At 34.7% G+C, this 15,887-nt stretch overlaps 1 protein-coding gene across 1 annotated transcript in view; it reads right to left on the reverse strand.

Annotated features, from left to right (window-relative positions):
- Positions 1-3,906: 3,906 nt before the first annotated feature.
- LOC118984195 (kynureninase) overlaps positions 3,907-15,887 on the reverse strand; it is a 75,779-nt gene continuing 63,798 nt past the window's right edge. The window contains exons 9-10 of the mRNA XM_037041966.1: positions 4,769-4,867; positions 3,907-3,984 (exon numbers count right to left, since the gene is read on the reverse strand). Of these exons, the coding sequence (XP_036897861.1) occupies positions 3,907-3,984; positions 4,769-4,867 (177 nt within the window). The remainder of the gene's footprint in view (positions 3,985-4,768; positions 4,868-15,887) is intronic.

Genomic DNA, 15,887 nt, shown 5'->3' on the forward strand with positions numbered 1-15,887 from the left:
AATAGCTAGAACAGATTTCCTGAGAAGTCTAGGTCATATTTCAACCAGAGATTCTGTGAAAACTGTCACTTCAGAATCTCCTGATATTGGCCTATCCCAATGGAAAGAACCTGGAGTCTTGTGAGTTCACACAACTTGCTACTGCCACCTATACGTCTGTGTTCTTTCAGTCCTTGTCAAGATGACCTCATGCAGGTACTGGGTAAGGATATAATGTTTAGGAAACCAGAAAGGATTACTGGGATACCAAACATAGTTTAAATTACAGATGAGTTGTGGATTATGGCATTCTCCAGTATTGTCTGGACAAGAACGTGGAGTCAAATATACCAAGTGAGCATTGTCCAGAACAAAGGTGCTGTAGATGTTCTCATCATGTAACCTTAATTGTAAAGTTGGGCCAGGCATGACATATACTTATCATTTTAATATCTTTTTGCTAAAATTTTGATGTTTACCTTTATCTGTTTAGGCTTTTATAAATATTATTTAATGTGCCTTTTTTCATGTTGTCAAATGGTAATAATTAAAAAACCCAAGAAACTACATTTCTGAGTTCTAAAATTTGCCCTAGCCACACACTGAAGTTAGCCAGCCTCTTTGGCTGGTGCTTTTTAATCTGCAAATTATTTACTACAATAAAGAAGATGACTCAAGCTCTTAATAGAGTTTTAAAAATGCCACCCATTTAAAGCCTTCAATGAAACACCTCTAGAGGTTATGCAAAAATTTTGGCATGATTTGAAATTCTAGCATTGTCATCAAAATTATCATTAGGCATCATTCTTGGTCACTCAGAATGTGGGATTCTTATGGGATTAAAAAACCCCAGGAGAAAAGAGCATCTCAGCAGATTGAATACATGGGAGCATTGGGAAGTATGTTGCACCATCACAGGAAGTGAGGAAGAGCAGCCTAGTGGAACGCATGATGTCACTGGACAGGCATAAAATGGTAGGATGAACCTTAACAGATCATATGATCCACTCCTGCATTCCTGGTAGAGTTTCTCTGAACATTGTGGGGAGGGGATGATGGGATCCTGGATTGCAGTCTATGGGTACTTAGAGAAGATGTTCCATGGGCTTGACTTATTTTTGAAGTCACTAAAATGAAAAGGTTAAGTAGTGATCTAAAGTGCACCAGAAAAACAACATTTATGCAGTTAAAATAAATATGTAAAGGTATTTAAGCACCTATTTTAGTGATATATACCTGATTGTCAAGTTATTACAATTGAAAGTATTTCCCTTCATATCTCAGAGAAATAATTACTAACTTTGTAGACAATTACAGTAAGCCCTTAAGGAAAAAATGTACAACATAGTATTTACTCAAGATCAGTCCTAATTTAGTATAATTTGTAGCTACATTAGATACTTAGCATATGACATTCGAATGAGATCAAGTATGATAAGCTCGGAAAAGTTCAAATTCTAGTTGAGAATAGCAGTTTGAGTTATGATGCTTAATGTAGTGGATTGACTTTGACCTTTACTCATTCCCCTTATTGGCAAAATGTTTTGGAAAAAGTCTTAGGGCATCGGTATAGAACAATGGCCAAATGCCTAATTTAAACAAACAAACAAAAAAGGAAGTGAAATATCTTGGTAAAGATGTAATTTACCAGTTGCTAATGGAAATATCATAGCAAAGATATTTCAAAATTATATACCAAATAATACACTTTTAGAGTGCACATTTTCATATTCTGGGCCCCTCTCTATACTAGGTGGGCTGTAACACCCTTCTTTCCCTGTTTTGATGAACACAGGTGTGGGCTGTCTAACCTTGCACCTAGAATCCCTCTTACTTCAATGTCTGCTTTCATCTTGTTCTACCTCTTTATCAGAGGCTTTAATGAAAAAATTATTGTGCTATAAGTATGTAGCCAAATGATATGAAATAATAAATCATTTAAATGTATATACTTTAAGAATACTTTATAAGGGATGAAAGACTCCACCAGGAAATGTTATTTGGATATTATTTATCTGAAATAACATAGTTAGCCACTAGATATCATCCATTTTCAAGCAACGAAATTTGTAATATCAATATTAGTTACTTTCCCTAGAGGGTATTAGTTGGGGTCATTGAAATTAGCCATACTATCATCACATAAAAGAAGACTTAACAAACTAACAAACAACCACAAACTAGCAAACAACAACCACATTTTCCTGGAAGGAGGGTTTTGTGAGTCAAGCCTGATTTGAGTCTTGTCAGTCTCCGAGGCCAGATAGTTAAAATTGAACAATAGTTAATAAGGTATAATTTAAAAAAAACAGTTAAATGTATGGCTCTTATACAAATAAAAAAATGAACATGCATAAAGGTCTTGTTCAACTCATTAATTAGTAAGATAAGCCAGTAAGATAAAAGGCAGGTAAAAGAGACAATCAAGAAATGGAAACTTACATAGTCAGTCTATCAAAGGCCTGTGGAAATGAACTTGGTGATAGATACAAAATTGTATAATGTCCTAATGGTCAAAACTATAACATAGTGTTGGGGTTATATTCTCTCCTCCAGAGAAATGAGCTCTACTAGGCAAAAGTCTGTAAGTCAAAAATGCCACTTTACAGAGAGGCGACAAAGTTCTCAGCTTACATTTGTGGATCACATGTAATACTCATGGGATGTGCATAGTGCTTTACATGTATCGCACCATTTTAGTCTCACACAATTGACAGTGAGGCAGATGCTGATACTCTCTTTGCTTAGAGGCTAGAACAGAATACGGAGATACCAAGAAACATTCTTCAAATCATGGACCAGCAAGCAGTCGAGCTGTCCTGTGAATCTGGTCTGCCCAGATGGTCTTTCTCCTACATGCATGGCAGTCTTACAACAAATGCTTTACATTCTTTTCAGAGAACTGGGGGAACAGGGAAAAATCTACTAACAATCAGTAGAGGAAAGCATCTACCTGACAAAATACCTGTCTAGAGACAATGATCTATCTAATTTTAAAACTCAATCTTAAGGAAATTGTGGAAATGAGTAAATGAACTATAGAAAATTATCTTAGATTTTTAGGGTTTATGTACACAGAATCCCAGAAATGTGAGGTACTCCAAGCTTAATTACTAATTCAGCTTCAATTCTTATAAAGATTTTACCACTCAGCCAAGGCCTGAAAAGATTCAGAAAATTAATTGAATTTTATTATATTACCTAGTAAGAGTTTAGTCAGTCTCCTTATGACACATACTCGGATACAACTATGAAAGGTTTTTTTTCCAGAATATGATTTCTTTATCCTCATACCAGACAACAGGAAAAGGTACACTGTGAGTTCCCCAGTCACATAAAAATGTGTACATTTGTTGGCATATCACATTTGCATTTATACTTGCTCTAAAAAACGAAGTTATATAACATAGAAGAAGTATTGGTTTTTATGTAGTTAATCAGTTGTTTAGTGTTCAGCTTTTTCAGTTTTCATAGATTATAAGATCATTTAGGGTATAAGATATTCTCTACAAGACCATCATATTATGTTTCTGCTTCAGCAGTAGGTGTGACTTAAATAACAACACACTACATTTAAGGCTCTATTAGGCACATCTCTGGTTGCCTTTGATTTATTCATCAATGTGAGAAATCAGAACTTTCCTGAAGACTAATTATTGAAAAAAAAATGAATCTTTGTGTTAAACCATCTGCTCTGCTTGACTACAATAACTCATTTTTGGCATTGGAGTCTCCCTTTTGTGATTTATTTTACTCAACCAATTAAATTTCTTCCTGATAAAGCACATCATTGTTAATACAGTAGTAAAAATAACTATAATCAATGCAGCTTCATAATGGATAGCACTTTAAAAAATTCACAGAAATTTAGCATTTTATTAATGCAGATTAATTTATTCATCACCAAAGGAGAATTTAAAATGGTACTCACGCTGGTTTAACTGTATGGGTGTGTTTTTCATGGACAAAGGCACCGGCAATACCTCCTGCTCCTGAATTTAAATACTAGATTGAAAATAAATTAAATTATATGGGTTCATCTGAATATATGTCAAAGATAAACAACGTAACCAGACTTTTTTGTTGTTATGAAACCAATTTAACCAGCTCAAAATGTGTGATTAGTTAAGCATTCATAATGAAACAGAATTTTGGGTCACTTTATTCAAAGAAAAGCAAATAAAACATAGAATTATTAATTGATAATAAATAGCTATTATTTTTGGCCAAATTTTGCCCTGACTAGTAGATAATAGTTCCAATGAAATCAATCTAATTTCAAAATATATTAATTTTATTTATTTTGCCACAAAAATATTTAAATAATAAAACTATCATGTTTTAAAATTGTCTAAATTAAAATAAATTGGTTTTATTCCTATGCTCCCTGTTAATTAAATTGTCTTCAAATGTCACTATCAACTCAGTTCTGTGATAATTATCTTATACATGTAGAGATTTCACAACATACCAAAAAAACTAACTAAAAGTTAATTAACTTAAGATAACTTTTAAGTGTAGAATTGTTTTTTCTTTTTCATAACCTCCTGACTTTTTATAGTAGCCAGAGAACTGAAGGAATAAGCATTCAATAGTGGATGGAAACACCAAATTTAATTATCATACTATTCTATTGTATGACTATAATTAACTGAAATCAGGAAATACACTAGTAAAAGAAATGAGCAAATGTAATTCCAGTAGTTAAAATTGGTCACCTCTACAGTTTTTAAATTTAGGTTAATGTTAATGTGGAAAGAAGGATATACAGATGTTAACTACTTTGTACCTTATAGGAGCACCAGCAGGCAAAATCGACTCCCCAGTCATGTAAGTGGAGTTCAACATTTCCAACTGCGTGTGCTAGATCAAAGCCAACAAAACAACCCTGGGGGGAAACATAATAACACGTTTTAAAATTGCTTAATGATTAGAAATAATAAGTACAAATATCTTTAAAAGAATCTTCGACAAGCTGGTGTAATATTCAATATAAATATGGATCACCCTTTGGTTCTGTGGTTCACTAAGTGAGAAACACAAAAAAACTCTGGGCATTTTCAAAGTTCTTGTAGGTCAAGACAATTTTCATAATACCAAGACGTTCTTTCCCCCCTTCACTGTGTTGATATTTGCAGTGGTTAAGCAAAAGCACTTATGGGCAAAACTGCTCATCCACTGGCGGCTTAGCACCAATCCAGCCAGTGGCACCAAACTCTGTGAGTGGTCACTACATCCTAAAGCCATTCAACTGCAGGGGGGAAAAGATAATTTGACTTAAAAGCCTCCTTGATAAATCTGCAAAAATGATACATTTTTAGATCCATCATTTGAATCATTTTCATTCAAATGAAAAAAATCTCAAAACCTAACTTTTCATATTTTTAAGGTTTAATAATGTGGGAAGTATGCATAAAGTATTCGACCACATTCTGAAGATGGTTGTCTCAAAGTAATGTACTTAATGTTATAATTTAAGTTGCAGGTCAACAAGCTACTTTCACTTGATGAAGAACCTTTTTTTTTCATGTAACAGAAACTGATAAGTAGTAGTGTGAATCATATGAGTCGATCAATTTGAGGAAAACAATTCATAATATTTGTTTCCAATTAGAAAAATAGTTCCCAAGAGATGTTAGAACTTTGGGAAATTTGTATTCACTTCTGTGAATATTACCTTTTCCCAGTATCTAAAGATGTTTCTGATTACCTTAGTAGTGATATACAATTTAAAAATAATACACAATGAAATATGTAAATATTTGAAAAATCTTCATAGCTCAGAAAACCAAATGACCGATGCTTAATGTAATGCGTCATGGATTACAGCTCTATCCAAAATGAAAAATCAACCAATAAATTTTTAAAGAGCAAAGTAGAGAAAGTTCAGTCATTTTGTTTCACATTCCACACTACTACTCCAAAAAGTCCTCACTTGTCAAATTCTGGTGCATTACCAAAAAATATCCTCAATTAAACTACTTCTGCTTTTTCTGACTCTATATCTGTATGAGGAGCAATTTTCTTCATATTCTTCACAAACACAAAAAAGCAAGAGATTGAATGCAGAAGTAGATATAAAAATAGCTATCTTTTATGAAATCAAACAATAAAAGGATTTGTCAAATATAAAACATTTTTACTTGTTTCAAAAAAGTTTGTTTATCTAACAATATGTAATTTATGTTAAAATGTAATAGGTTTTAAATTTGCTATTCTGAAATAAATAAAAAGCTATAATATTTTAAAAGTTTTTTAATTGTAATTTCATTGAATACAAATAGATATACATACAACATAAAACCCTTTTTGAGTCCTGTATGATTTTTGAAGTTACAAAAGCTTTGTGTTACTGAAACATTTGAGGACAGTTGCTGTAGTGTATCCTACTAAAGTGAAGGAATTAATGGAAGTTTTTAGTTTATTACTTAATCTCACATCAAGCCACATTTAATTTAATTGGCTCAAATGTATACATGCTGTGACAAATTTCCTTAACAGTTGCGATTCTTTGTCCCTTCTTATATTCATGTTGATATAAGTTATCTCCACAGATAATTTCAGTCCCTCCCACTGTGGACAGGGTTCAATTCTGTGCCACTGGGATGAGACAGATAAGTTGTTTGGGTCAAAGGAATGTTAGCACACATACTACAAGCAGAATCTCAAAAGCACTTGAGTGGATAGGCATGCTCTCTCCTGCCCTTTGCCATCTCTGTGAGAAGGGATAGCATGAGCCAACCCTGCTGCCCAGATGGAAGATGAAAGAAATGTATTTAGATCAGAATCATCCTTAGTGAGCTCAGCCTGGATCTGCTTGTCTGCCCACCCTCCTCTAGTTAGCTGGAGGTACCTAAATGAGCTCTGCTGAGACTAGCAGGACTCCTGAGACCAAGTCCTGCCTCAGTCAGCTGACATAAAGATAACTGTGGGGCACTGAGAACGAGTCACACCAAGATGCGCCTCAGAGGTGCCCTGGCTCCTGTGGGTCAGTGAAATGAGCACCAGCCTATAAACCAGAACGTGGCCAGTTCCATTCCCAGGCAGGGTTCCTGCCTGGGTTGTAGGCCTGATCCTGGGTTGGGGACATGCACAAGAAGCAACCGATCAATGTTTCCCTCCCTCTCTTTCTTCCTCCCTTCCCCTCTCTCTGAAAATAAGTAAATAAAATCTTTTTAAAAAACAATTTAAAGTACTTAGACTTGGATGTAAAATAAATAAATAAATACAAAGATGTGCCTCAATAGTATGCAGATTACTTAGAGCCAATGTCAACTTTAGCAGCAGACTGAAGAGGAATTCCTGCACTCCCCTTTAACTACCTAAAAAAATTAAATATAGGGTTTTCCCGGTACTAAGTGATCATCAGATATAACTTCTATTTAATAAACATCTTCTATTATGATCTTCCACTGACTCTTTGAAGCCTCCCAGGCACATTACCTCATTCCTGGCTCTGCGTGTCCTATGTGCCCACATGCCCTTGTATCTCTGAACCATTTCTGCGTGTGGGGCCTCTGACTCTATCACACATGCAGGATTCCCATACATACATACGTGTTAAATTTAGTTATTTTACTTGCTAATCTGTCTTATGTGTGTTTGATTATTAATCAGCCAGAAGAACCTTGATGATAGAGAAAAGTTTGTTCCTCCCCACACACAACTCATAAAAATATTTTTGACTCTACGCTGTGTTCTCTATATGCATTGACTTGAATCCTTAACAGCTTCATGTTGTCTGAATTTATTCTCTCATTGCTTCCTTATATGGCTTCAAGTGTTTTGTATGTCTGCCTAGTAGAATTCAGTGTTTTAGAAACAAATTCTTCTGGAAGGACTATCTGGATTAGTAAATTTGTATTATCCAAACTGCACCCAAGTAAAATTTTCTAAATGAATAGCTAACCATCAAAACCATTTAGCTTTCTGCATATCACAATGCTAAGTTTTAATTAGAGAATATAGTGATTCACTTCACATTAAGATAAGTTTGTGCCCTGACCAGTGTTGCTCAGTTGGTTGGGTATCATTCTGCAAAGCAAAAGGTCACTGGTTTGATGGCACACACCTGGGTTGTGGGTTTGATCCCTGGTCTGGATGGTGTGAGAGGCAACTGATTGATGTTTCTCCCTCACATTGATATTCTCCCTCCCTCTCTTTCTTCCCCCATTCCCCTTTCTCTATAAATAAATAAATAAATAAAATATTTCAAAAGGACAACTTTTTACATGAGTGTAAAACAAAACAAAGACCAACTGGTCATTAAATAGGGGTGATAGTTCACCTTGCAAAAATGTTTTACCTCTGAGTTCTGTATTGTTAGTTTGCTAATAGCATATATGTTACATTCTCAAAACTTTAGATTTTCTGAAACTTTGAAGAAACATCTACCAATTGATATTTTGAAGGAAATAATTACAGAAGGACCAATTTTAGACTGTTCTAACATCACTTAAGAATAACCCCAAATCACTGTTATAAGAATTTCACCTAGAAGAGAGGGTAGAAACTATGACCTGTTTTAAACAAATAAAGTTCTATTTGAGCACAAACTTCTCATTTGCTTGAATACTATCTGTTGATGGTTTTGCAAGTGAATTGAGTAGCTGCAACAGAGACCATATGGCTGACAAAGTATAAATCCTTTACTATCCCACCTGTAGCAGAAAAGAAAGAATTTCTGATCCTTACCATAAAGCATAGTTTCTATTTTACAAACATCAATATATTGAAGAATTAGTTAATTAGGAGTCTTGCTGATTATAATGTAGACATAAGTAGCATCTCAGAAAAGTTTTTACTGGTAAAAAATAACTAATTTTTTGAGAGATATAGATTTGGGCTTTGTTTCTCACAAAAAATAAGCAATGTATAGCATAAAAATACAACAGATTCTCCATTCTAATATAAGGTTTAGGAATGATAGAAAAAATGCAATTAACTTTTATTAAGATTTAGAGATTATTAAAACCAGCTTTTGCAGACTAATGAGTTTTCATCTTAACTAAAATTTTAGACTAACACAGTTTTTATAGATACAATTTGCAAATCACACTTCTTTTAGAAAACTCAAGGAAGAGAAAAGACAGCACTTTTATTTTATTATCAGTTTATTATGAATAGCACAATGAGGAACTATGGAAGTTCACACATAACTCGTTACTAAAAGCCCTGTGGTCACATCTGTGACACCACCTAAAAAAAGCACTTGTGGCTCCTACAATGTGTTCTAATGTGTGTACGATTCTTTCCTAATCGATGGCATCAAACATAATTGATTAAAAGACCAGAAGATACAGAATTGATTATCACAGAGTGATTTCACCAAAGGTTCACTAGATGGCAGCATCATAAAAATAAAGAACTCAAAGATTCCACAAACCTCCCCAGTTAAAATTTTTATTTTGCTTTTAAGAGTAAATTTTATACTTACTTAAATTTAAATTTACTTAAAAGAGTAAGTAAAAATATGAATGGGATAAAATGTAAACCCCATAATTGAGTACCTACTTCATACAAATTTTCAAATAAACAAATATTTCTTAACAGGTTTTAATAAAATTACCCACAGGGCTCATACTCTGAGGCTGATAAAGCCACTGAGAACCTTGCTTTATAACTACTCCCTGGAGCATTGCAGTGGTCTTCTAATCATTCTGAGTACTGCCAGCCTGCCTTCCTCCAATATACTTCCTACATCACCCATTTGATTGTATGATTCCCTGTGCCTCTTCAGAGAACCACCCACTAACTTCAGAATGTAACTCATTTTATTTGGTATGGCTTTTCACTGCATTGAATCTGGCCCTTTCCAGCTTCTCCTCTGGGGTACCCCAACATATCACCCTCTATTTGCGTAAATCTTTCTCTGTCTCCAGGGTACTCTATCCTTCCTCACTTGCCTGGGGAACTCAGATTTTGATCACAGTGCAACATCTATGGAAACATTCCTTTGTCAAAGCCTTTCTCTTCTGTCTCATTTCACAGTTCTGTTTGCAGATATCTTGTAGCAATTTTATCTTTACTTTTACACAGTATAAACCCAAAAAATTGTTGAATAAATAAGGGAATATACAAATAACAAAATCATAAAATTGTCAAATATTCTTTAAACTGATGATAAATTTTAAAAGAATATTACTTGAGGTTCTTTTTTCCTGTAGTAATTTTATTGCATAATCTATTCAGAAAGCATCCTTTAAAATGAAATTTCTTGCCCTGGCTGGTCTGGCTCAATGGATCAGTCTGAGAATCAAAGTGTTGTCGGTTTGATTCCCAGTCAGGGCACATGTCTGGGTTGCAGGCCGGGTTCCCAGTTAGCAGTGTGCAAGAGGAAACTAGACATTGTTGTTTCTCTCCCTCTCTTTCTCCCTTGCTCCCTCTCTCTAAAAATAAATAAAGGCTTTAAAAATAAAATTAAAAGAAAGAAAATAATAGTTTTTAAATGTTCAAAACCTATCTCAATAATACAAATATTATCATGTGTTTTTTCTTGCCGTCTTTAACAAAATGCTAAATATAGTTTTAAGCAGTAAATATTATACACAGGGCTTGGGTATAATATTTGCACAGAGCACTAATATAGAAGCTACATTAATCTTTTTAGGACAGGCTATTTTAAAGGAGGTATTGATGACATAGGCAAATCTAGAGATGAGAAATATGAGGTGGGGAGCATGGTAGTATTTTGATAATAAAATCTAAGGGAAAATGTGTTAGATAAGAAGGTATGAGGGGCTGGGAGAGGCTCCCAGGCTCACAGAGAGTTCTTTGGAGAGACCCACAGGGTCCTGGAGAGTAAACAGGCCCACACACACAAGAACCAGCATGAGAGAGACCAATTTTGCTTGTGGGAAGCCGCAGAGGAGACAGAAATCTGAGAGAGAGCAGAGTGAAGCAAAGCGCCATTTTTCCCCTCTCTGACCCTGCCCCCACATACATCACAACCCAGCAACTGGGTCAACCCGCCCTGGTGAACACCTAAGGCTCTGCCCCTCCTACATGACAGGTGTGAACAGACCAAGCATTATGACTCAAGAACAGCTCAAAGCCCCAGAGCCTAAAAGTCTAAGTGACCAAGAGATAGCCAACCTTTCAGATGCACACTTTAAAACACTGGTGATCAGGATGCTCACAGAATGGGTTGATTTTAGCCACAAATTAGAGGAACCTATAGAGGCTAAACTGATTGAAATGAAGGGAAATGCACAGGAAACCAATAGTGATGGAAAGGAAACTGGGACTCAAATCAAGGGAGTGGACCAGAAGAAAGAAAGAAACAACCAAACAGAAAAGAAGGAAGAGACAAGAATTCAAAACAATGAGGAGAGGCCTAGGAACCTCCAGGCCATCTTTAAATGTTCCAACATCCAAATTATAGGGGTATCAGAAGGGGAAGAGGACCAGCCATGAGTGGAAAACTTATTTGAACAAATAATAAAGGAGAACTTCCCCAGTCTGGCAAAGGAAATAGACTTCCAGGAAATCCAGGAAGCTCAGAGAGTCCCAAAGAAGTTGGACTCAAGAAGGAACACACCAAGGCACATCATAGTGACATTAGCCAAGATGAAAATGAAGGAGAGAATTCTAGAAGCAGTAAGAAATAAGGGGACAGTCATCTATAGAGGAGTTCCCATCAGACTGTCAGCGGATTTCTCAAAAGAGACCTTACAGGGAAGAAGGAGCTGGAAAGAACTATTCCAAGTCATGAAATCCAAAGACCTACATCCAAGACTGCTCTATCCAACAAAGTTTTCATTTAGAATGGAAGGGCAGATAAAGTGCTTCTCAGGTAAGATCAAATTCAAGGAGTCCATCATCACCAAGCCCTTATTGTATGAAATGTTAAAGGGACTTATCTAAGAAAAAGAAGATAAAAAATATGAACAGTGAAAAGACAGCAAACTCACAGTTATTAACAAACACACCTAAAACAAAAGCAAACTAAGAGGACAGTTAGATCAGGAGTGGAAACATAGAAATGGAGATCACATGGAGGTTAGCAACAGGGGAGTGGGAGGAGGAGAAGAGGGGAGAAGATACAGATAATAAGTAGCATAGAAGATAGGTAGAAAATAGAAAAGGGGGAGGGAAGGAGTAGTAGGGGAAATATAGAATCTAAAGAACTTGAGACACATGGACATGAACTAAAGGGGGGAATGGGGAGAGGGGGTGTGCAGGGTGGAGGGGAGTTAAGGGGGGGAATGGAACAAATGTGATGGCATAATCCATAAAATATATTTAAAAAATGTAAAAAAGAAGTTATGAGTCAGAGCTAACAGCTATGTGGCAAGAAAGCATAAAGGATTTGGGAAGCAGGAAAAAGAAAAAGATCTCGAGAACCAGAAGGGCTAAGTAATTTGTAGATGAAAACCTCTTACAATCTAAAGGTATGCTTCCAAAAACAAATGCCACCTTTTTTTAAAACTGGAAGAACAGTGATTGTCTTCTCTGTTTATTATCAACATAAGTACAAAACTGAAGGCGACAATGAAACAGATTGTCTTCTTGAGTTTGTCTGCAGCTCATAAGTACCTCAAACAAGATATAATTTGTTTGATTTATTTCAGATACTGAAGATAGGAAAAAATAGCTCAAGGTAATATTTTAAGCTTAATTTAGTTCATTTAATATTTATTGACTTAATGAAGCATTGTGCATGTTCTAACAAACAAAGTGTGCCAACAAACAAAAAATGAAATTTGAAAGATAACTCGAAATTTACAAAAATGCATTCTAATTTTTAGAGTAATTAATCATATAAGTCATTCTTCAGAAGTTTCTGAGTCTATTTAAATGGGAGCAGAGTTGTAATTTTTATGCAATATTTTTATGCTATAAAAGTCTGATCTACTCTTCCTAATGCACACTCACTTATTCTTCCACTGGCCAAACAGGTGTGCATTTAAATGCAAATGACACTATGCAAAGCACAAGCATGAATCTGTAAGTTTTGTAGGGTCAACCCTTAATCAGTCATTAAACACTTTGTTGACATAATCTTCTTAAATTGGATCGTTAAGATAGGCATAGAAATAATTGCCAGATAGTGTGATAATACATCTTATTATAAAAATACAATGGGAAGAGATATTTAGCTTGACAGAGGAGCACAGAAATTTTGTTTATGGTCACTAATGGAACACTCATGTTTCTACAGGAGTTAGGCAAGTAATATATGAATTTGGTCTATAAAAATTCCTTGCTTTACCCTTTATTGTAAGAATACTGCACCATGAACATAAGTACTTATGTCAGCTGGCACTGTCCTTCAGTGCGGGGGTCAATAGTGCAGGTAGAAGCAGTGTTGAACTCCAGGTATGCAAAACCATAAAAGGCTAAAGCTATTTGAACTTTTGTTTTATAAGTGGTAGAAGAAGAATGCAAGCCAAGAACTGAAAGCAACATAGATGCTCCTCAGTAGATGAATGGATAAAGATGTGCTATTATTGAGTCATAAAAAAGAATGAGGTCTTGCTATTTGCAGCAATGCAATGGACCTAGATGTCATTATACTGAGTGAATTAAATCAGAGAAAGACAAATACCATATAATCCCACTCACATGTGCAATCTAAAAATAAATGACTAAACAAAACAGAAATAGAACCTGAGATATAAAGAACAAGTTGATGGTTGACAAATGGGGGAGGGTGATGGACTAAAATATAAATAAATAAGTGAATGAAACCTTCCTCCCTCCTCAAAAATATTGTGCAATAAAACCCACAGGCATATGGGGAAAGTGTTTTGGGGGGACAGCACTTAAAAATTTGGTGACACAAAAAATGGATAGGCATCTAATAAAGATGACAACACAATTTTACAGGTTAAATAGTTAAGAAATGTCTAATAAATGTGTAGAAGCCTTGAATAATCTTTTTTTCAGAGAAGACAGACAGGCACATGCAAACCCTCCTGATGTCACTAACCATCAGGGAAATGCTAAAATGAGATATCACCTGTCAGAACGGTGATTATCAAAAACTTTTAGAAAAGTGTTGGTGAGGATGTGGAGAAATGTGATTCTCTATACTCTGCTGGTAGGGATGTAAATGGTGCAGCTGCTGAAAAACAGGAGAGAAGTTCTTCATAAAATTAAAAATACTGTTACCATATGATCCATCAATTCATCTTGTGGGTATTTATTCAAAAAATCTGAAACAGTAATTTGAAGAGCCACACATACCCCTGTGTTCATTGAAGCATTATTTAAAATAGTCAAGGTGCGTAAACAACCTAAGTGTCCATCAATAGATTAATGGGCAAACATGATGTGGTACATTTATACAATGGAATATAACTCAGGCATAAAAAGAATGAAGTCTTTCCACTTGTGACAAAGTGGACATACCCGGGTAGTATGCTAAGTGAAATAAGTCAGAGAAAGACAAATACTGTATGATTTCACTAATATATGGAATCTAAAAATCAAAACAAATGGACAAACAAAACAAAATCTAAACAGACTTACAGAGCCAGGAAACAAAGTAGTGTTTAGCAGAAAGGGCAGTGTTTGCAGGGTGGTAAAATGAGTGAAGGGGTTTAAAAGGTGTAAACATTCTGTTTTAAGATAATGTTACTGGTGTGTAATACAAAGGATAGGGGATATAGCAGTAATATTATAATAACTTTGTATGGTGACAGAGGGTAACTAGGCTTATTATAAAGTTTATTTTGTAATGTATATAAATACAAAAACACTATGATGTACTCCCAAAACTAATAAGATAATATATATGTTGATTATACATCAAGAAAAAACCTACAATGTAGCTACTATTATAAAGTAATCAGATCTGCTTTTGAGAACAATAGAAACTCTTATTAGAGCTGGTAATAGTATATGCCAAATTGATACTTTGGAAAGTTGGCATTATTGATTAAAAATCATCATACACATACCTAAGAATTCCACTTCTAACTGCATATTTAGCAGACCTGTGTATGAATGCTTACCCAAAGAATATGAATGCTTCCTATAAATGTTCAAAGTAGCATTTATTTTTAAAACCCTGGAGTGAAAGTAAAACCTAAATATCTATCCTGATTGAAATGGATAAAAATAAATTGTGATCTATTTCATACACTGTAATAATACACTGAAATAAAAAAAACACAACCACTGCTACATGCAACATGGATAAATCTTACAAATGCAATAGTCATCAAGTAAGCCAGACACAAAATAAATATATTAATCCATTTATATAAACTTCAAAGATGGACAGAGATAATACATAAAGTTAGAAGTCAGAAGAGTGGTACCTTCAGAAAAGAGGCAAAACAGGCAGTGTTTAGAAGGCACAACTGAGGATTCTGAGTAATATAAAGGTTCTAGAAGTTTCTTGATGTAGGTGTGATGGTTTTAGGGATTCGAAATAACTTATCAAGATATTTATGATTGTTGTTCTTTTTCACATGCATGCATTTCTTAATGAACATGTTATTCAAAATTTCTATCTTCAATTTCCTTTTACATAATTTGAAGCCATACATCAAAATCTATTCTTGTTGACTTTCATTGCTCCATACCAACATGATTTTTGTTTCCATACTTCATTTCTGAAAGCTTTCCTCTTTTTTTATCTCACTGAGCCACTCCTAATGACCTTTTGTAGAATTTCATATCTCTCTCTTGATTGACGCCTTTAATATTCTCTCTGCCTCTCATTCGGGTTTATCTTTATATACCACCTAAGAGAGCTACGTATGTCTACATTTTAAAGAACTTTCCTCCACCTCCAGTGAAAATAGGGGGGAGGAAAATGTAAAAAAAGACTATAAATGTTTGCTAAAATAAGTTTAAAAATATATATATACACACACACATATATATATATATATATATTTATATCTGCTATATCATCATTCCACTATCATAGTGCATCACACCCTTGTGGTTTC

Source organism: Sturnira hondurensis, unplaced genomic scaffold (assembly GCF_014824575.4).
Source record: "Sturnira hondurensis isolate 20B ecotype Veracruz unplaced genomic scaffold, ASM1482457v3 Scaffold0003464, whole genome shotgun sequence".
In the NCBI taxonomy this organism is placed as follows: Eukaryota; Metazoa; Chordata; class Mammalia; order Chiroptera; family Phyllostomidae; genus Sturnira; species Sturnira hondurensis.